Source organism: Myxocyprinus asiaticus, chromosome 11, assembly GCF_019703515.2.
Source record: "Myxocyprinus asiaticus isolate MX2 ecotype Aquarium Trade chromosome 11, UBuf_Myxa_2, whole genome shotgun sequence".
Classification (NCBI taxonomy): Eukaryota; Metazoa; Chordata; class Actinopteri; order Cypriniformes; family Catostomidae; genus Myxocyprinus; species Myxocyprinus asiaticus.
This window is the reverse complement of record NC_059354.1, coordinates 46,771,978-46,793,959: the sequence shown is the minus strand read 5'-3', so window position 1 is coordinate 46,793,959 and position 21,982 is coordinate 46,771,978. Positions and strand designations below refer to the sequence as shown.

The 21,982-nt window shown below is 39.3% G+C and overlaps 2 protein-coding genes across 2 annotated transcripts in view; one reads left to right on the top strand and one right to left on the bottom strand.

The window, feature by feature from the left end:
- The window catches only part of LOC127448416 (ceramide synthase 6-like), a 427,716-nt gene that overhangs the window by 149,777 nt on the left and 255,957 nt on the right, over positions 1 to 21,982 (top strand). The window lies entirely within an intron of this gene.
- The window catches only part of LOC127448043 (low-density lipoprotein receptor-related protein 2-like), a 124,436-nt gene that overhangs the window by 39,326 nt on the left and 63,128 nt on the right, over positions 1 to 21,982 (bottom strand). The window contains exons 46-57 of the mRNA XM_051710302.1: positions 21,250 to 21,375; positions 19,441 to 19,560; positions 18,337 to 18,468; positions 12,671 to 12,872; positions 12,248 to 12,543; positions 10,898 to 11,564; positions 9,354 to 9,524; positions 7,095 to 7,318; positions 3,128 to 3,305; positions 2,749 to 2,945; positions 1,228 to 1,473; positions 423 to 551 (exon numbers count right to left, since the gene is read on the bottom strand). Of these exons, the coding sequence (XP_051566262.1) occupies positions 423 to 551; positions 1,228 to 1,473; positions 2,749 to 2,945; positions 3,128 to 3,305; positions 7,095 to 7,318; positions 9,354 to 9,524; positions 10,898 to 11,564; positions 12,248 to 12,543; positions 12,671 to 12,872; positions 18,337 to 18,468; positions 19,441 to 19,560; positions 21,250 to 21,375 (2,688 nt within the window). The remainder of the gene's footprint in view (positions 1 to 422; positions 552 to 1,227; positions 1,474 to 2,748; positions 2,946 to 3,127; positions 3,306 to 7,094; positions 7,319 to 9,353; positions 9,525 to 10,897; positions 11,565 to 12,247; positions 12,544 to 12,670; positions 12,873 to 18,336; positions 18,469 to 19,440; positions 19,561 to 21,249; positions 21,376 to 21,982) is intronic.

Sequence of the window (21,982 nt, the reverse complement as noted above, 5' to 3'; positions counted from 1 at the left end):
GCATTTTGTAGATCCATTTGTGATAGATGCAAGTGTTGGGTCGCAAAAGACCCGAGGTATGTTCGGCAAAACGGCCATGCATTTAAGGGTTAATTAAAACATCTCATTTTCCTTTTGGCATTAGAAATAATATAATAGTTTTCACGATATGCTCTTATATCAAGAAAATTACTTTAGATTCATAATATGAAGACGAATTCATCCTCACGATATAACCCTGCTAAATAAAAGTTTTTCATTCTGGGACCTTCAGAAAATTATTGGTTGAACACCATCTTCTTAGAAATGGATCACTACCCACTGTTTACAGTAAGTGATAAATGTCTATTGCAAGCACTGCTGTTCCTGAATAAAAGTGGTAAAGACCAGTCAAGTTCTCTGCTCTTGTTTTGTCATTGGTTTATGATGGCTGGTTTGCTCACCACAGTTCTGTTCGTCACTGTTGTCTCTGCAGTCATTGTGCCCGTTGCACACGGCCCACAGAGGAACACAGCGATAGTTTGTTCTGCAGTCAAACTCTGTGTGGTTGTCACATCTGTATGCTGAACCCACTGCAACTGACGAAGTGTAACTGATCAACAACATTGACAAATACTGCAAGAGATTTCTATTTGTTCAATACTGCAGCTGGCCAACATACGGCTCACACAGTAATTTTAAATGACAATAATATAATGTTTAAAAACATACTAAATCACAAAAAGCAAGCAATTTACAAAAATCATTGCAGCAGATTATTAAAAGGAATAATACGCCCAAAGGAAAGCTCCTAAAAGAACACAAATATACCATAAAAGCACTCTAAAAGTAGTCCATACTTTCTATATTACAATGAATCTTCTGAAGACATATGATAGTTCTGTGTGAGGAACAGGAACAAAATCCAGATAAAAGATCAGTTCAGCCAGTGGGCGCATATTAGGTGAGAGTTTCAAGAGAGTTTCTTTAGCACATCTCTGCTATGTTTGGTTAGAATTAATGCTTACATACCCCCGGTTGGAATCACTGCTTAGAAGGCTCAGACTACATTTATGATACTTTTATGGAAGTTTTTTGTCCATTTTGAGCTTGACAGACATGATCAGTAGGAACTATTGAAAACAAGGAGAATTTTTGCAAACCTTTTGTGTTCAATAGATAAAAAACAGCTTAAAGGGTTTGGAATGACAAAATTACTAAACTATTAATACTCAACAACCGCTATGTGTTAATGAGCCAGGCACTCACTGCATTCATTGATGGGCTCGTCAGAATTGTCTCCACAATCATCATCCACATCGCATTTCCAGCTCTGTGGGATGCAACGGCCGTTCCGACACTTAAACTGTCCGGGTCGGCAGGTTCTGCTGGAGCAGTTTGCAGGATCCTCATCTGAGCCGTCGCCACAGTCATTCTCGCCGTCACACTGCCATGCCTCAGAGATACAGCGCTTGTTGGCACACTGCCACTGATGCGACTCACACTGATGTGTAGCTGATGGCATATAGAGAAGAAGAGGCATTTCTAAATGCAATTTAGCCACAAACCTCACACTTCAACAATTTTAGAGGTGTTGCTTGGAATTTCACACATTTGCCTAAAAAATTATATCTCAATAATTTTTAACCTTTTACTACCACCCCTGAAATCTCGAGTTTGAATCCAGGGTGTGCTGAGTGACTCCAGCCAGGTCTCCTAAGCAACTAAATTGGCCCGGTTGCTAGGGAGGGTAGAGTCACATGGGGTAACCTCCTCGTGGTTCTCGCACTCAATGGGGTGTGCGGTAAGTTGTGCGTGGATCGCAGAGAGTAGCATGAGCCTCCACATGCGGAGTCTCCGCGGTGTCATGCACAGCGAGTCACATGATAAGATGCGCGGACTGGCAGTCTCAGAAGCGGAGGCAACTGAGACTTGTCCTCTGCACCACCACGAGGACCTACTAAGTAGTGGGAATTGGGCATTCCAAATTGGGAGAAAAGGGGATAAAAAATAAATAAATAAAAAATATTTTTCAACCTTTTGATAATACTCAATATATATATCTCTAGAATTATGTATTTGGTCTTTACATATGCTTTATTGGCATGACAAACATTTGTACATGCGCAAACCAACATTCATACATAAAAAAAAAAAAAAAGTAAAATAAAAAATCGTTTTCCAATACGGGAAACATTATTTTGACCAAACGTTGTTGTAGCCAAGTTTCAGATAAAAAAATGCAGTCATTTTTAATTTTTAATTTTAAATTAACAGCATTTGTGGCATAATGTTGATTTCCACAAAAAATTATTTCAATTCATCCCTTCTTTATTTAAAAGAAAAGAAAAAGAAAAAAAAAAAAAAACATTGTAGTTACAGCAAAGCACTTACAATGGAAGTGAATTGGGCCAGTCCATAAACAATAAAATACACATCATTTCAAAAGTATAGCCACAAGTCATAAACATTATATATTTTAATATGATTTTAGTGTGCTAAACTTGCTAACTAACCTTATCTGTGTTAAGTTATATGCAATCATGACAATGAAACCTTGTAATCCTGGTATTGGATATAACTTTACACAGATAAGTATAGAAAGTGACTTTATCCCATTAAAATCATGTTAACATGTACAATGTTTCATGTTAAGTGCCTCACTGTAACCGTTTTTTTTTACTCAAGGGATGAGTCGAAAACATTTTTTTGGTATGCTAATCAACATTTTGCCACAAACGCTGCTGAGCTTAACTTGAACCCGGAAAATTCCTTGAATTTACCACATACCACACAGCACAATGTCTTCATCTGATCCATCGGGGCAGTCCTGATTCGAGTTACACAGGAAGTGTGGGCTGGTGCAGTTCCCATCATTACACTGGAACTGTCCCAGTCTGCAGTGTCGGACAGGACACGCTGAAGCTTCGTCCGAGCCATCTCTGCAGTCTCGCTGCCCATCACACTTCCGCCAGATTGGGATGCAGCTTTGAGGAGAAACAAAACGTAGAGACAGTCACAAAGTTGTGGCAGTATTGCTATCTTATGGACTTTTCTCAAAATAGCACCATTTTTAATTTTGGTGGGAATGAAAATGAGGCTGTGAGGGATAGACTTACAATCTCTTCCATTTACTAAGCAGGTGTGAAAATAGCATGAAGACACTAACCGTTCGTTGTCTGCGCATCTGTACTGCGTGCTGGAACACATGGGCAGACAGTGGGCCACGGCCCCTATCTGCATGGTCAGGAAGTGGTCAGGGCACTCGCAGGTGTACCCTTGACCCCCAGCTCGCAGGAGACACAGGTGAGAACAGCCTCCATTACTGACCGCACAGGGATTTTTCACTACAGTAGAAACAGACAAGGCTGGTTAAATAAGTGGCAATCAACTGGTTTTGCATCAGGACCACATTTCAACATTAGACATCAAGAGGTGAGAAGCAGTACCAGCATTGTTTATCACAAAAAAGTAAACAAAATACATTTAAATCAAACACTAAATGTATTTAATAATGGCCAGCATAGACCCAATAATATAAAGCTAGGTAGGTATGGTATAGTAGGTTTGTCAAGAAACACTTTCGTGTTGGCTTGTCAAAGCCTAGCATGAAAGTTTAAAAAGCTAAAAAGCTAGATAGGAAGAAAAAGAAAGACAAGTGAGAGAGAGAGAGGGAGGGAGAGAGAGAGAGAGAGAGAGTCTTAAAGGTGCTGTAAGCAATTTTTTCATGGAAAAGTATGCAAAAAATGTTCCTATTCCCTGAAATAAGTGTCCTGAGATATCTCACCTGTCTCTATGACAGCTGTAGACTTTGTAAACAGCAAATAAAAATGTGTCCGCGGACATTAATGCTTTTCATCTGTCAATCATTTTCATCTGTCAATCGTTCTCAGTGTAGTATTTGAAGCAGATCAGTAAGGCTATGACTCTAAATGTTTGTTAGTTGAGGGCGCTATTGTGCCACTGTTAAATTTGACAGCCAAAGGAACAAACAATACTGCTTTTTTGCTCAGTTTTGCTCTCAAAATTATCTTTGGAGGGCGGAGTTTTGAAATGAGGGGGCGTGGTTAATTCAACAGCTCAGCCACTTGAAAGCTTCAGAAAACTAAAATCGCTTACAGCATCTTTAAAGCATATTGATAGCCTTGTTTGGTTTTGTTTACATTTGAATATTTGAATTTTTTGATAGTTTGAATAATCTTGGCCCATTTTAACATTCCGTCGTGTTAGTCTACGGGATTTTTCCAATATTTGACCATCCGCTGTGAAAAAAACTGCAACTCTGATTAGTTAGAAAAGACAGCACACTAAAGGGAGTTGCACAACGGACGCGTCTAGCGAACGACATGGAGCGTTCTAAAATTCGAAACAATTGTTTTCCATGAATGTACGCACACTGCCGCCGCCACTCGGCGTCTGTCGGTTGCGCCCACCTACGACTCCGGAGTCTGTTCAAATTTCTGCTGCGCCATGGATGCAACTCGAATATTTTCCATTAAATTCGACCCAAATCTTTATCAATGGACATATATTATTTACTCTAGCCTGGTTCATTCTTTAAGAAGAAAAAAACCTTGCTAACTTTTGTGTGTACCGTCTGCCATGTGAACCCCATCGACGTGCCCTGTGTTTGATACCTGTGCCGTGTCCTAGCCACAACGCGATGTGGCGCTTCTCGCCTGGTGTGCGACCACCTTAAGTCAGAACAGTCTAAAGGTCTGTACAAAGTTTGGTGCGTGAAGCTTGAAAGCTCTAGAAGGAGTTCCAATTAATAATTTTGGGACACACTATACAGTATGCACTTACAATATACACTATGCACTCAGCCATGCAGTGTAGCATCATCCTAAATGAAATACTTAATTTTACTAGAGTTTTACTTCTTTTTGTTGCATTTTCAATGTTAATATACTATTCACACTACTTATACTGCAAAATGACAGAATAGGGCAGAAGTGTGCGGTTTGGACGCAAAGGAGAATAACAGTATGTTGGCTTTGTCAAGCCAATGTAATAATGAATACAACATGGGCTGAATTGGAAATTTGACGTTATAGTTTTAAATTGTTTTTAAAGTTTGAGGGTTTGTTTTCTAAATAGGGACTTTAAGTAACAGCTGCCGACAGGACGGCTACGGTGTTCTGTGTTCTTGTGCACATGCATAACTTGGAGCTCGCTTCTTCCTGACGTTGTACTATAACGGTCTACTACAGAAGAATTGCTACTTTTTGCCATAGTCAGTAGTACGTGACAGATTAGGTAGGAAAATATTATGTTTTATAAGAGATGCTGTGAAGTTAGCACAGTAAGTAACCTACAGATTCTCATCAACATATGTTAAATGAGTACTACCTACTGTATGTTTGGTTAGAATAGACTTTGAATAAAAAAAAAAAATATTCAGGTTTTAGACTTGACAAAAATAAGAACTATTCTTTTGACAGTATGTTATCATGTAACACTAAAAGCGACCATTCATTTGCTGTTTTCAATTAAATTTTTTTACTTGAATGATTGAATGCTCTGTTCCACTGTCCTGTAGGATAGTTTGTTTGTTTATTAACTTTTAACGCCATGTCAGCAACAAGGATATTCACATGGCAAGCACAGGGTACACAATAAATATATACAATTTACAAAGCTATTGAAGACATTTGAGATGAATGCAAGATAAAAATGTGTTCTTCTAAAATACGTTCATGTGATACCTTTAAAAAAAAAAAACAATGTTATCCCCTTTTCTCCCCTATTTGGAATGCCCAATTCCCACTACTTACAAGGTCCTCGTGGTGGCGCGGTTACTCACCTCAATCCGGGTGGCGGAGGACAAGCCTCAGTTGCCTCCGCTTCTGAGATAGTCAATCCGCGCATCTTATCACGTGGCTCGCTGCACATGACACCACGGAGACTCACAGCATGTGGAGGCTCATGCTACTCTCCGCGATCCACGCACAACTTAACACCGCCCCATTGAGAGCGAGAACCACTAATCGCAACCACGAGGTGGTTACCCCATGCGACTCTACCCTCCCTAGCAACCGGGCCAATTTGGTTGCTTAGGAGACCTGGCTGGAGTCACTCAGCACACCCTGGATTCGAAGTCGCAACACCAGGGGTGGTAGTCAGTGTCAATACTCGCTGAGCTACCCAGGCCCCCGCCAGGTGATACCTTTCTAAATATTTCCATTAAGTATTCCTGTAGGATAGTGTAGCTTAATGATTTCTGCGTATCTTGGCTACGACGGTTGATCTGTTTACTTCTGGTCGCCATTGCCGTCCCATCTGCAGCTGTTGCTTTAAGTCCCTAATGTTTTATGATTGCTTTTCATGCTCTCGGCATTCAATAATACACTGCAAAAAATACATTATTATTTACTTTCTATGTATAGTGTGTGTATTATGCATATTGGATATTGCGTACTGTGAATATTTATCGTCAAATCATCCACATGCATATAGGGTACTGTATAATTTCTAATTTCCTTTTATATTTTAATGTCTTGGGTATATTTACAGTGTCAATAAGGTATCTTTCTCACTTGCAAGTAAACTTTTTTTTAATATAGTCCAGGTTGTAAGCCACCTTATAAGCATATGCCTAATTTGTCTGAAATTGAGCCAAAATACTGTAGAGTTTGATTGGATGCACAGCCGTTAAAATCAACAAAAGACATGGGAAGCACTGTCTCCTATGTTTTAAAAGTTAGTAAGCCATTCGCTACACTAAATATACCCAAACATATGGTTAGTTGCATTTTATCATTTGCATTTAGCATTGGCAGACCTGCAAACCACCACTTGAAAGCCACTGAGTTATACTATATCATCTTACAAATAACCAAGATGTGGCCCCACACCATATCGGAGTAGCTCTTCTTTCTAAAGAACACCACAGTTAAAGAGTTTAAACTACCTGTCCTGGCAATTACAGCGATGATAAAAAGTTTAGTCTTTCCTGTCTCTGAGGAAGGAGCGAAGAGTGGCGGCATTGTTTTGGACTCTGTAAATATTGGCAGAGACCCTTAAGTGCCTTTTTGGAAGTTTAAAGGAAGTGATAACGATTCAATGCAAGATAATGACTGTAACAGAAGAGGGACGCTTGCGATCCTGCTCAGGTTATGCTGTCCTGGACTCACCGATAGGCTGGCGGTATGGATGGAACACGTGAATGTCAAATGGCCGGTGAGTGGTGTTGACAAGTGCTTGCCGTCCGGAGCCGTTGTACTTGTTACCCTTCTCCACCGTGTGAGTGTTCCAGTCCGTCCAGTAGACACTTTCCTCGAACACTGTGATCGCAAAAGGATGCGTCAAAATGCCGTCGTATACAGTGTGTCTGTGGTGCCCATCCAGGTCAGAGAATCTGCGGAGATGGAATCATTTTAATTTCAAGCATAGAACTTTATGATCAACACACAACTGGGACCAGTTATGGGACCATAAACCTCAACAAATTTAGCTAGATTTATGCATTAAACACGAAAAAACTATTTGCCAATGGGGTACTTTATTCACAATATATTCTCTGAAAACAAGTCTTAATATCTTGCGCAATTTAAGTTTTTTTTTTTACAGGCATATTCCTGACCTGAAGGAGGTTCCACTGCAGCAATTTAAAGGGATAGTTCATCCAAAAATGAAAATTCTCTTATCTTTTACTCACTCTCATGCCATCCCAGTATGACTTTCTTTCTTCAGCAGAGCACAAAGCTTTTTAGAAGAATATCTCAGCTCTGTAGGTTCATTCAATGCAAGTGATCAGACCTTTGTAGCTCCAAAAATCCATATATTCAGAAGCAATGTGTAGAGCGGAGGAGGGCAGGGCTGGGCCGTAATGACACACGCCCGGACCCCGATCAGCCTGATGAGGCGAGCGAGGGATAAAGGCGACCGGAGACGGCAGTTCAAGAGAGAGAGAGAGAACTACAGGCAGCTGCCCTCCTCCTTTCCCTTATAGCCCCTTTACACAATGTAATAGGTGTGGGTGAGAAACAGAGCAATATTTAAGTCCTTTTTTTTTACTCTAAATCTCCACTTTCACTTTTACATCTGAAAGTCACATGTGGCGCCTGTTTAGTTTCACTTTCACATCTGAAAGTGAAAGTTAAAGTGGAGATTTAGAGTCAAAAAGGACTTAAATGACCTATTATCGCACAGGTGATCCAGCTCATCAGATTCATATGAAGATATGGATTTTAACACGAGTCATATGGATTACTTTTGTTTCCTTTATGTGATTTTTGGCACTACAAAGGTCTAATCACCATTCACTTGCATTGTATGGACCTACAGAGCTGAGATATTCTTCAAAAAATCTTTGTGTTTTGCAGAAGAAAGAAAGTCATACACATCTGGGATGGCATGAGGGTGAGAAATGATGAGAGAATTTTTTTGGGTGAACTATTCCTTTAATGCTGCCTGCTAAGATACCTTTTTTACGCTAATTTTAAGGGGCCGTATAGACCGAACACATTCTTGCTAAAATGCTAGATGCAGGTGTTTTGAGATACATTTTTAAAAGTTGAAGTTCTGTTTAACACGTTTAAAAATGCAGGGCTACAGTGGCTGAGAAATGCACAACACAACCAAATTAGCAAAGCAAATAAAAGCTGAAAACACAACGGAAATAAGCTACAACAAAATAAAGCCACAACACAACAGAAAAACCACAGTACAACGGAAATAAGCCACAACACAACACAGTGAAATTAACAGAAAATAAATATTTAAGTCTAACTCAATGCATGAGAGATCATGAGGCTACTCGGAACATGCAGAGAGCTGCTGTATTTTCCTGTTTTATTTGCTTTGCTAATTTGGTTGTGTTGTGCACCCCTTGGACACGGTATGGGGTCCTTGCACAAGAAGCTGAAAAAATAATTAAGACAAAGACATCTGACATGTTTACGTATGTTGTTGAAAAACATTAAAAAAACAGCACAGATGGATGCCAAAAAAAAATAAATCATTGTGAACAGCCCCTTAGGCAGCATTGCATGTATCCTTCACAGAGAATTCAATCCCAGAAAGTTTAAACATATTAATAAAAAATAGTTCAATCAAATTAAGAACAGACTACTTTACCCAATACTTGTGTGTGCTACTAATGCTTATAATAAGAGTATCTAATTTTTAGCTTAGCTACATGTTAACGAGTCGAGTGTCCTATTTGTATGGCATGCAAAGTTGCTGCCAATGTAGAGCGTTCCAGATCGGTCACTTATTTCATTTAAGTTAGTATGCTGCCCATGTTCATGCAATTCACTAGGTTTTGGGCCAGATTTCGATTTGGAAATGCTGTTTATCATCCACCATATTTGAGTCTTGAGAGCCAGTATAAAAACAGAGACTGCCTACTATACTGTGATGCACAGGATATAAATGAGGTAAAGTCTTACTCAATGTAATTCAGGTGAGCATCAGACCAGTACAGTTTGTCATTGGTGTAGTCTATGGTGAGACCGTTGGGCCACTCAATCTTAGTAGTGATGATGGCCAACCTGTTTTTTCCATCCATCCCAACACGTCCAATGAAGGCTTTGTCTCCCCAGTCTGTCCAATACACATATCTGCATGAAATATCAGATCTGATTAGAAAAAGCAGAAAATGTTCACACATCCTGTCTGTGTTGGCATTTGCCTCATTTGGCTAGCCAAGTGACCGATGAATTTGCACCAAAATACTTGGAAGCACAGCCTTTGACATCAACAACACAAGATATGGTAATGGTTTTCTTAACATATTGGTATTTTGCTTCCCTAACTATGCATTGTTATATAGTTGAATTTTATTATTTGCATTTATCATTCTTTTCCCACTGTTTTATTGCAACAGGTCTGCAACACATTTTTGGCTCCCGACACACCAGTTGAGAACTGCACTGCAAAAAATTATTTTCCAAACCATTATTTTTGTGGTGTTTTCCAGTAAAAGTATCCAAAAAACTTGTGAGGCAAAACTGCATAAGACTCATTTTCAGGGAATACTTTGATATTTACCCCATTGGCAAATTGTTTCTTCTTGTTGAAGCATATATATATATATCATACATATATGACATACATACATACATACATACATTTAAATTATGCTTCAAGTACCTTTATCTTGTTTTAAGGATGCTTGTATATTTTTACTGGAATAATTTGTTTTTCCAATGCATGTCTGGGTTGCAATCCGCCAGTTGAGAACTAATGATTAAGGGGCATTCGCTCCAGTATTTAACTGCATTTTTCACTACCAAAACTTTTAGAGGTCGACCAATAGTGGATTTTGCTGATACCGATAACTAAGGTGGTGGAAAAGGCCGATAACCGATTAATCTGCCATCAAAGTCTTTCTATACTATGGTGGGTACAGACACAGAGTATTTAGTCAACCAAAATCCCAATAACAATAACAACAACAACAAAAAACTGGTGCATAATGTAGGACTTTTATCTATAAACAAGCCTGAAACACTCTTAACACTCAAAATACTTGGGGACTCTTATTTTGCAATGACGGAGGCTTGGCTCCATTATAATCTATGGATTTATATTTAGATTATATTTATAATATAGCTCTATATTTGAATATTTTCCAAACCAAGCCTTTTACAGCATTCACCAGATAAAGAGTTTTGTTTATTTTTACTGTGTGTATGTGTGTGTGTGTGTTTGTGTGTGTGTATATATAATATATACACACAGTATTGTATTAATCGATTGTTTTTATTTCATCTCTACAAGCCGCTATTATACTGTGGAACCAAGCCGTAGTTCACTGATAACCGATAGTTCCAAAAAGCAACCGATTAATCGGCACGATTAATTGGTAAAAGTGAAAGATATTAATCGGTAAAAGTAGATACCTCTAATTTGTAGTGAGTACATGGCTATTGATTGCATTTTCAATAGTAATATGGTCTTAAAAATGACCTCCAATCATTGGTGCACTCACCCAAACTTTGGATGCACCACGATGGCTCTGGGATTCTCAAAGCAGTACGTGTTGTTGGCATCCATACAATGTTCTGCTAACTTCCTCACAAAGCGTCCATCCAGTTCCGAAACTTTCATGCAGTCGAGAAAACTGTCAACCCAATACAGCTTCCTCCCGACCCAGTCGACCACCAGTCCTTCCCCATGCAAAACCCCATTCACGACCACCTCTCGGCCCGTCCCGTTGAAAAACATCCGTTCCACCACTCTCCGGCTCACATCTATCCAGTACAAGCGTTTCTCCACCCGGTCAAAGTCTAGAGCCACCACGCTGGTGAGGTCTTGCAGAATGAGTGAATAGGCCTCGCCATCCGTTGAAAGATTTCGCAGGTAGTAGCGATTGCTGAAGATCAAGTATGGAGTGATGTTGCTGTTTTGCCTGCAGCTGCGGCCGTCAGGTTCGCGCAGGAAGCCCGGTGCACACTTGCAGACGTATGAACCCATGGTGTTTTCGCAGACCTGGCTACACACGCTGGGCATGACGGAACACTCGTCTATGTCATCGCAAGTTTTGTTGTCGGACATGAGGCGGTAGCCGGGACGACAGGTGCAGATGAAGCTGGTGGGTGTGTCGGTACAGTTGTGGTCGCAGTGGTGCATGGATGGGTCTGTGCATTCATTGATGCCTTACAGCAGTAAAAATGGACATTGATTAAGACTTTCAGTGCATCATAAGTTCAACACTGAAAATAAAGGGATGTTCCGGGTTCAATAAAAGTAAAGCTCAATCAACAGCATTTGTGGCATAATATTGATTACCACAAAAATGTATTTTGACTTTTGAAATATTTTGAAAATGTATTTATTTAAAAAATAAAAATAAAAAAAAAGCACAAATCTGGTAAATGGGGCCAATTTCTGAACATTAAAATACTCTTCGTTTATATCTTCATTTATACCTTTACTTTTGAAACAGTATATGTGTAAACATGGTTTTAGTGTGATTAAATCACTTACTAACCTATTCTGTGTAAAGTTATAGCCAATTTTACAACTTCGCTGCCATGTGATATAATGTCAAAAATGAGCTCAAACGCGTGTGCCGCGGCTCTGATATGTGGACCATTTAAATGATACTGTGTTGCACACCGGTCTATTATTGTAGTAACATGATGGCCGTAACAACAAAACGAACTGTGACTGGTCGTTTACATGTCTCAGTCGCTTCACATGCAAGCAGCCGATTCTCAGCACACTCAAGAAACAAATCGGCCAAACGGGAAAATGTATCGGCCGATGCCAATAATAAAAAAAATCAGAATATCGGCCTCGGCGATATATCGTTCGACCACTAGATTTCAGTGCTTACCACAGCCTTTCTCATCACTGTTGTCATTGCAGTCATCGCTCCTGTCACACACCTCGCTGAGTGGCACGCAGTTTCCATTTTCACACCTAAAGTTTCCAGGTGGGCAGGTAGGGTTTGGGGTCTGGCACAGGTGATCCAACTCATCAGATTTATCCCCGCAATCATTGTCCCCATCACACACGAAATCCCGCGAGACACAGCGGCCATTCTGACATGTGAACTGATGCTGTTGACAAGGCTGATAGGTGCAGCCTTGCTCATCGCTGCTGTCGCCACAATCATTACGATGGTCACACCTACCAGAGATGAAACACACAGCAAGGAATTTTGGGACAAAAGAAGAGTCAGATGGGCTTGGAATAACATGAGTGAATTAGCCCTTTTAAGTTTCTACCCCCAATTTGTTTTTAAAGCAATCCTAACCTGTAGGAGCTGCGAATACAGAGGCCATTGTTGCAGGTGAACTCGCTGGCAGAGCAGGATCTGAGAGTGCAGTTCTGGTGCTCATCGTATGCGTCTGAACAGTCTGCATCACCATCACACACCCAGTCCCGCGGGATACAATTCCTCTGAGGAGGCCTGCTATTGATACAGGTGAACTCCTGAGGAAAGCAGCTGCGGTTAGCTGTGGACAAAACAGAAGGGAGGCCCCAATTACAAGACTGTAAATTTTTGGAAGCAAATTTATGTTAGAACCAATTTATTATCTGAAAACCAACTGTGTCACAATTGTTTCCAAAAACCTACTGAGCTGTCAATTTCAGGGTTTTTCCTGGGTCAAAAATGGTCTTCGGTGGTGAATGACATTCACGGTCCATACACGAAAAGTCGTTTTTTTCCATAGTTGCAATGGATTAATATTTAACATAATTATGTAGCTGCATATCATGTATACATTGGATATACAAGTTATTTTTGATCATCTAAACATCTGTAACATTTTGAATTTGACAGTTTTTGCCATGGGAAATCAAACTAAACTAACCTGATTTAATTTACACCTTTTTTCTATAGGGCTGGTTATAGTCTGACTGTACATGGATGAAGCATCTTCATGAGGTGGGACTGTGCTTTTAGTGAAAATGTTTGTTTCTGCTCATTAAACATTTATTCTTTTCATTAGGCTCTTAATGATTTAAAGGGATAGTTCACCCAAAAATTACAATTCTCTCATCATTTAGTCACCCTCATGCCATCACAGATGTGTTTGACTTTCTTTTCTTCTTCAGAATACAAACAAAGATTTTTAAAATAATTTCTCAGCTCTGTAGGTCCATGCAATGCCAGTGAATGGTGACCAGAACTTAGAAGGTCCAAAAATCACACAAGTCAGCATAAAAGTAATCCACCAGACTCCAGTGTTTAAATCCATATCTTCAGGTATGGGTGAGAAACAGATCAATATCTCCAAAAGTCTCCACTTTCACTTTTACATTCTTCTTCTTCTGTTTTTGGCAATTCGCAATCTTTATGCATATCTCCACCTACTGGTCTGGGCTGGTCAAAGGTGGAGATTTAAAGAAAAAAAGGACTTAAATGTTGATTTTCTTCTCACCCACACCTATCATAGTGCTGCTGAAGACATGGATTTAACCACTGGAGTCATACGGATTACTTTTATGCTGCCTTTGTGTGATTTTTGAAGTTCTGGTCACAACTCACTTGTATTGTGAGGACCTACAGAGCCGAGATATTCTTCAAAAAATCTTTGTTTGTGTTCTGCTGAAGAAAGAAAGTCATACACATCTGGGAAGGCATGAGGGTGAGTAAATGATGAGAGAATTTTCATTTTTGGGTAAACTACCACTTTAAGTCATCTCTATAGAGAACATATGAATATCTAAAGGCAAACATGTTTGTTTCCTAATATCAAATATAATTCAAACAGAGTATATACACCATATTGCCAAAAGTATTCGCTCATCTGCCTTTAGACGCATATGAATTTAAGTGACATCCCATTCTTAATCCATAGGGTTTAATATGACGTCGGCCCACCCTTTGCAGCTATAACAGCTTCAACTCTTCTGGGAAGGCTTTCCACAAGGTTTAGGAGTGTGTTTATGGGAATTTTTGACCATTCTTCCAGAAGCACATTTGTGAGGTCAGACACTGATGTTGGACGAGAAGGCCTGGCTCGCAGTCTTCGCTCTAATTCATCCCAAAGGTGCTCTATCGGGTTGAGGTCAGGACTCTGTGCAGGCCAGTCAAGTTCTTCCACACCAAACTCGCTCATCCATGTCTTTATGGACCTTGCTTTGTGCACTGGTGCGCAGTCATGGTGGAACAGGAAGGGGCCATCCCCAAACTGTTCCCACAAAGTTGGGAGCATGGAATTGTCCAAAATCTCTTGGTATGCTGAAGCATTCAGAGTTCCTTTCACTGGAACTAAGGGGCCAAGCCCAGATCCTGAAAAACAACCCCACATCATAATCCCCCCTCCACCAAACTTCACAGTTGGCACAATGCAGTCAGACAAGTACCGTTCTCCTGGCAACCGCCAAACCCAGACTCGTCCATCAGATTGCCAGATGGAGAAGCGTGATTCGTCACTCCAGAGAACGCGTCTCCACTGCTCTAGAGTCCAGTGGCGGCGTGCTTTACACCACTGCATCCGACGCTTTGCATTGCACTTGGTGATGTATGGCTTGGATGCAGCTGCTCGGCCATGGAAACCCATTCCATGAAGCTCTCTACGCACTGTTCTTGAGCTAATCAGAAGGCCACATGAACTTTGGAGGTCTGTAGCGATTGACTCTGCAGAAAGTTGGCGACCTCTGCGCACTATGCGCCTCAGCATCCGCTGACCCCGCTCTGTCATTTTATGTGGCCTACCACTTCGTGGCTGAGTTGCTGTCATTCCCAATCGCTTCCACTTTGTTATAATACCACTGACAGTTGACTGTGGAATATTTAGTAGCGAGGAAATTTCACGACTGGACTTGTTGCACATGTGGCATCCTATCACAGTACCACGTTGGAATTCACTGAGTTCCTGAGAGCGGCCCATTCTTTCACAAATGTTTGTAGAAGCAGTCTGCATGCCTAGGAGCTTCATTTTATACACCTGTGGCCATGGAAGTAATTGGAACACCTGAATTCAATTATTTGGATGGGTGAGCGAATACTTTTGGCAATATAGTGTATTACAGAGAAGTCAAATTTCAAACTAATTTGTTCATCATTTGTCCAGATTTTAAAGCCCTTTATTCTACTTTCTACTTGCCTTTATGTTGACCATATTTCTTCCACTGTGGCATTTGTAATGTCATTACCACAAGTAAAACCATGGATGGATCATCATTACTGTGGTAATGAGTATAATAAAATATACATAATACAATTTAAATGAAGTCTCATGGATTCTCTCTGAGAGATCATTTAATGTTACAATTCTACTACAGTGTTCAGTACAGTTTTCATTTTTCCCATTTATTTTGAGCCTATGGTTATTATAGTCAGTGGTGGTTAGAATGTCAGGCTCTCTAACCATTTGAGATGTTTGACTTCCTCCATAGTGCTTTAAAGTAAAAAACTTCTCATTAGAATTAAATTGTGTCACATCAGTTTTGTGGTCTGTGCCGCTATATCGAGAGAAGCCGGATTGAGTAGCGCGATTGATCCCGGTCTGACTCTCCAGTCTCTGGAGCACAAATAACGGAAAGCCTGCTGGACTCGCACACACTTGCGTGCTCCAGATGAGCGTGTCAGATGAGAAGCATATCTAGTGCTTATGAAGTGCCGAATGCAAGATTACATTTGCTTCCGTGGCCCCAAATTTTGCTTGGGCGGCCAACGAAACATTTTCAATGCAAGAATACCCTTGCACATTTAAAGCATTATTGGCACACCCTTGACACAAATGCGGTTCCAAGACGTCAGCAGCAAGTAAGCAGACTAAGTTGCTGCCTTCTAAGATACTTGTTTTGGCCAAATTCTAAAAGAGCATCGCAAGTATCTTTCGCAGAGAAGGCAAACCTATAATGCAATGAAATGAGCTTAGTGGAAAAATTAATTCATGATGGCAAACAAGACATGTTGACACTTAGTAGACTTATTTCACTTAATGCCAAGAAGTATTGATACAATTGTTCAATTGAATGAAAAATGTATTGTTTTACCCCAATATATGTGAGTGCTATGTATTTAACGGTTGTTAGAGCACTGCAACGTTAAACTCTTTTGGAATCAATAGCTTCAGAAGAGATCTCAAAGTCTCAAACTGTGTACAGATTTGCCAAGATAAAAGTCAGAGATCTCAATATGAACTAATTTCACATCAAATTCTTCCAGGACAAAATTACCTGAGCTATATAATCCACAATCAGTTTCATATTCATCCACATTCATTCATCTGGGGTACAGTTCACATAAACCCTGGTACGCAATTGGTGAGAATGCAATCTAGCCAAACTCACGGAAGTAAATGTCAATTTTATGAAAATGAAGAGCGACGCTATGCGGCAACTACCAATGGGAGTAATGCTCACATGATCCACTGCCTGATGTAGCTGGTTACAGCAGTCAAGCATGAAGCCCTACTAGCAACCACAGGGTTCCCACAGTTACAAAAAATCTGGAAATATCAGGCAATTTTTAATATTGTGATTTCCAGGCCTGGAAAAGTAACTGAAATCCTTCATTAGCTCTTTGTGACCAATTCAAACTATAAAAAAAAATCCTTATTCAAAATTCACAAACAACAGTAAAAGTAATAAAAACGTGAAATGGGAATGGGAGAACACACACAAAAGGAAAATATAAGCATTTTAATTTCATAATTGATGACCATTTAATCATTTAATTGGTCCACATATCAGAGCCGCGGCACACGTGTTTGAGCTCATTTTTGACACCAAGTTTAATTGAGAAATCTTAAAAAAAACATATATATATATATTTTTCTTTTTTTATTTTATAAAATAAATTTTTGGGGGGGGGGATTTTTTCCCCTTTTTCTCCCAATTTGGAATGCCCAATTCCTGATGCGCTCTAAGTCCTCGTGGTCGCATAGTGATTTGCCTCAGTCTGGGTGGCAGAGGATGAATCCCAGTTGCCTCTGTGTCTGAGACAGTTAACCTGTGCATCTTATCACGTGGCTTGTTGAGTGTGTTGCCATGGCTTCACGCCATCCACCGCGGCAACCACGCTCAATTTACCCACCGAGAACAAACCACATTATAGCGACCACGAAGAGGTTACCCCATGTGACTCTACCCTCCCTAGCAACTGGGTCAATTTGGTTGCTTAGAAGACATGGCTGGAGTCACTCAGCATGCCCTGGGATTCAAACTAGCAAACTAGCAAACTCCAGGGGTGGTAGCCAGTGTATTTTACCACTGAGCTACCCAGGCCCCCATTTTATAAAATTTTGTTAAACAATGCACAATTCAATTTGATAGAATTTTGTAATTAAATTGAAATACATAAATCTTAAAAATAAGCTAAAATATTTTTTGAGTGCACCAAATATTATTTGAGTTCCCATTTGCACAAACAGCAAAATAAATAAATAAATAAATAAATAAATAAAATCAACTAATATGTTTTCCACAAACTCCCAAAAGAGGTAAAAAAAAAAAATATAGAGATATATTAGGACAGTCAGAAGGTCTGATGAAATAAGATCTGAAATCAATGTCCCTGTACAAATAAATAAATAAAATAATAAAAAAGATGACACATCCCTCAGCAATTGTATTTAAAAACCATATCACAACAGTGTTGACTAGATTTGTTGTTTGCTTTAGTATGCCACGGTAATATAATGCAAAGAAAAATGTAATTTGAAATTTACACAAAATAATAATATTAAAAAAATAAGTTATAAAAAGTGCTAAATAAGACACACGCACACACACACACACATCATCACAGTCTGTGAAAAGGGTCCATACTGCAACCTGTTGACCTCTAGTGATTAAATCACTGTCAAAGTGAACACCCCTTGAGTTGTTACCTTGTAACAGTGGTAAACAGCTGCCGCTAGTACTCATAGTTGTACTCACACTAATGATGCAAATGAAATTGTGATTCAAACTCAGGCCCAAACCAAGCATTTGAACCAAGTGTCCACACAGAGTACTGACCACAGTTGTGTCTCTCATCTTCATCGCTCATGTCCCCACAGTCATTGTCTCCATCGCAGATCAAGGATGCGGCGATACACCTTCCATCATCACAGAGGAACTGGTCAGAGTTGCAGGTCTTCACCATGGTAGCTGTAGCATAAAAACACACCGCAGTGAGCCATAGCTGAAGATGCAAGAGAAAACTGACCTGCTCCAGGCCCATGTCTCACTCTGATCTCAGAGGGAACTAAGAAACCTGTGGCCTGCGTAATCCATTTAACCATTAAATCCCATCCAGAGCGGCAAAAAAAAAAAAAAAAAAAATGTCTGAGGGTTTCTGCATGAATTCCAGTCACAGAGGAATTCTGGGAGAGAATGAGCATTGTGGTTCTGCATTCCTCTCTCGAGTGTCCTGTTTGAACAAAAAGGCACCGCGGGGTGCTGTGATTAACTGGGACAAAAGTGAGAGGATGGGGCAGTGTGGGTCAAAGGAAGGGCCGGTGAGTGTGTGAGGACTTCTCTGGTGGACGTCACTTTGGAGGAATTTGTCATTCAATGGGGGTTGGACAGACCACTGACATCACAGACACACACCCATATACTGTATGTTTAACAGTTACTGATACCACTCAAGTGTCCAAATATTCTTTTCATGTTAATTGTATTATCATGCATTATTATGTATCCTTTTAAGAATTACTCAATATGCATGATTCTTCCTCAAAATAACATTTGAACACAAATAAATACAGTAACACAAATTAAGATAATGCTTCAACACTGTTTACTTGTCTCACACTAGTCTTCACTTTATGACTATACACATCACCAGTGTAGCGAAAATGGGGGTGTGTGGTGGAGTGGTGCAATGTCATTTTGAATATATAGACATCCAGACCATGGTAACCAGTGACACAAAAGAGGAGGATACTCACTCTTGACTTACCACCCAGAAACATGGCCAACTGTTGATAAACACAACTTCATCCTGATATCACTCCGTTTCCATTGTTATTTCACTATCCTGGCCACTAAACTGTATTTGGCATATACTGTGTGTATATATATATACATGTCTATGTATATGTAATAGAATTGAATACTGTTATATGTGGTACTTACTGCAGGTAGAGGGCTCATCAGAACCATCATTACAGTCTGTACCTCCGTCACAATACCAGTGCCCGGGAATACAGTGCCCACTCGAACAACGGAACTCATTCTGGGAGCATGTAGATGTAGCTGAGGAGGAAAGAACATGAGGTCGGTCAGATACAAACCCACGCTAAGTCTTCTAAAGGTGAAATTAAACAGATCACTCAGACTCAAACAGTACTTGGCAAATGCACTGAAAACCCTAAAATTAACTCAGCAGGCCCATGTGGAATCGGTCACATACATGGGTCACTAATTTAACTAAAAATCCAGAAACGGACATGTTTAGCAAAAACTTCGGTTCAAAGAACAAAAGGAAATCTATTATTACAACTACTACTAATCATTTTTGAGCTGTTTAAGTGTCACATATTTCCTTCCCCTCTGAAATATTAAAGGAATATTCTGGGTTCAATACAAGTTAAGCTCAATCGACAGCATTTGTGACAATGTTGATTAACACAAATTAATTTCTACTCGTCCCTCCTTTAAAAAAAAAAAAAAAAAAAGCAAAGATCAAGGTTACAGTAAGGCACTTACAATGGAATTGAATGTGGCCAATTTTTTGGAGGGTTTAAATGCAGAAATGTGAAGCTTATAATTTTATAAAAGCACTTACATTAATTCTTCTGTTAAACCTTGTGTATTATTTGAGCTGTAAAGTTGTTTAAATTGTCATTTTTACAGTCGCTTTAGGGTTTGTCGACATTACATTGTCATGGCAACAAAGTTGTAAAATGGCTATAACGTTACACAAAAAAGGTTATTAAGTGATTTTATCACACTAAAATCATGTTAACATGCATACTGTTTATGTCTTGTGGCTAAACTTTTGAAAAAGTGAGTATTTTAACATTTCAAAAATTGGCTCCCATTCACTTTCATTGTAAGTGCCTCACTGTAACCCAGATTTTTGCTTTCTTCAAAGAAAAGGGGGGCAAGTCAAAATTACATTTTGTAGTAATCAGTATTATGCTAAAAATGCTGTTGATTGAGCTTAACTTGTATTGACCCCGTAATATTACTTTAACAAACCATTCTTAAACCATCTTCATTCACAGATACACCTTACTTGTGCATGACAGCTTGAAACTTAACTACCTAAAACTGCATTATTTTGCCCACAATCAACTTGGGTTGATTGTTGGCAAATGAATGATACCTTAAACACATCTTACAGTATAATGCCAGCTAAAGTATCACAAAATCGCTCATGGTATAAAGTATGAAAGGAAAGTATCACAATACCATCTTTCAAGGACCCAGTTTCATGACCTGCCACTGATATTTTGCAAGGAACACAAGCACACATCAGCATGCTGTAATATCAGTCTTGAACAGAGTGTGGAAAAACACAATGTTAAAGGGATAGTTCACCCCAAAATGAAAATTCTCTCATCATTTACTCACCCTCATGCCATCCCAGATGTATATGACTTCCTTTCTTCAGCAGAACACATTTGAAGAAAAATAGAAATATATCTCAGCTCAGTAGGTCCTTATAATGGATGTGGATGGTACGTATGGATGACGTTAATGCTGATTGTCTGTGCAGCAAAAATCGTGTCACCACCCACTTCCATTATAAGGACCTACTGAGCTGAAATAGTTTTCTATTTTTCTTCAAATGTGTTCTGCTGAAGAAAGGAAGTCATATATATTTGTGATGGCATGAGTGTGAGTAAATGATGAGAGAATTTTTATTTTGGGGTGAACTATCCCTTTAAAAAAGCATAATGTTTTGTTTATTATTTTAGGGTGGAACGGGTGACTCACCGCAGTGTGTCGGGCTCTCATCACTGTTGTCTCCACAGTCGTTATCTCCATCGCACAGGTACGAGCGTGGGATGCAGATGTTGGTGGTCTGACATTTGGTATGTTCTGGTTGACATGTCGTCTCAGCTGTAAGAGTGAACGCATAAGCATTTGATAAGATAAGAAACCAGTTTTGCCATTTTCATTATGACTTTCAATTCTTCAGACAGCCAAAAATGGATCGCAGGTTTGTTCTGATAATCATGAATAAGCCTGTTTGTCTCGCTTTCCTGATTATCAAGATACTTCCTATAAAAAATGCTTCCTATATCTTTAGGGTTTACTGTTATGTTGCCGCAAATTCATCTGTCATCTGAATATAACACAATTTGCCCCAGTGTTTGTTCCATGCATTAGGGCTGGTAAATATTGTTACTGTTGTTTATGCATTCACTATATGCATTATGCAAAAAAAATAAAAAAAATAAAAAACAAATTAAAATAAAATATATATATACTGTATATATTATATATATATATATATACAGGTGCATCTCAATAAATTAGAATGTCGTGGAAAAGTTCATTTATTTCAGTAATTCAACTCAAATTGTGAAACTCGTGTATTAAATAAATTCAATACACACAGACTGAAGTAGTTTAAGTCTTTGGTTCTTTTAATTGTGATGATTTTGGCTCACATATAACAAAAACCCACCAATTCACTATCTCAACAAATTAGAATACATCATAA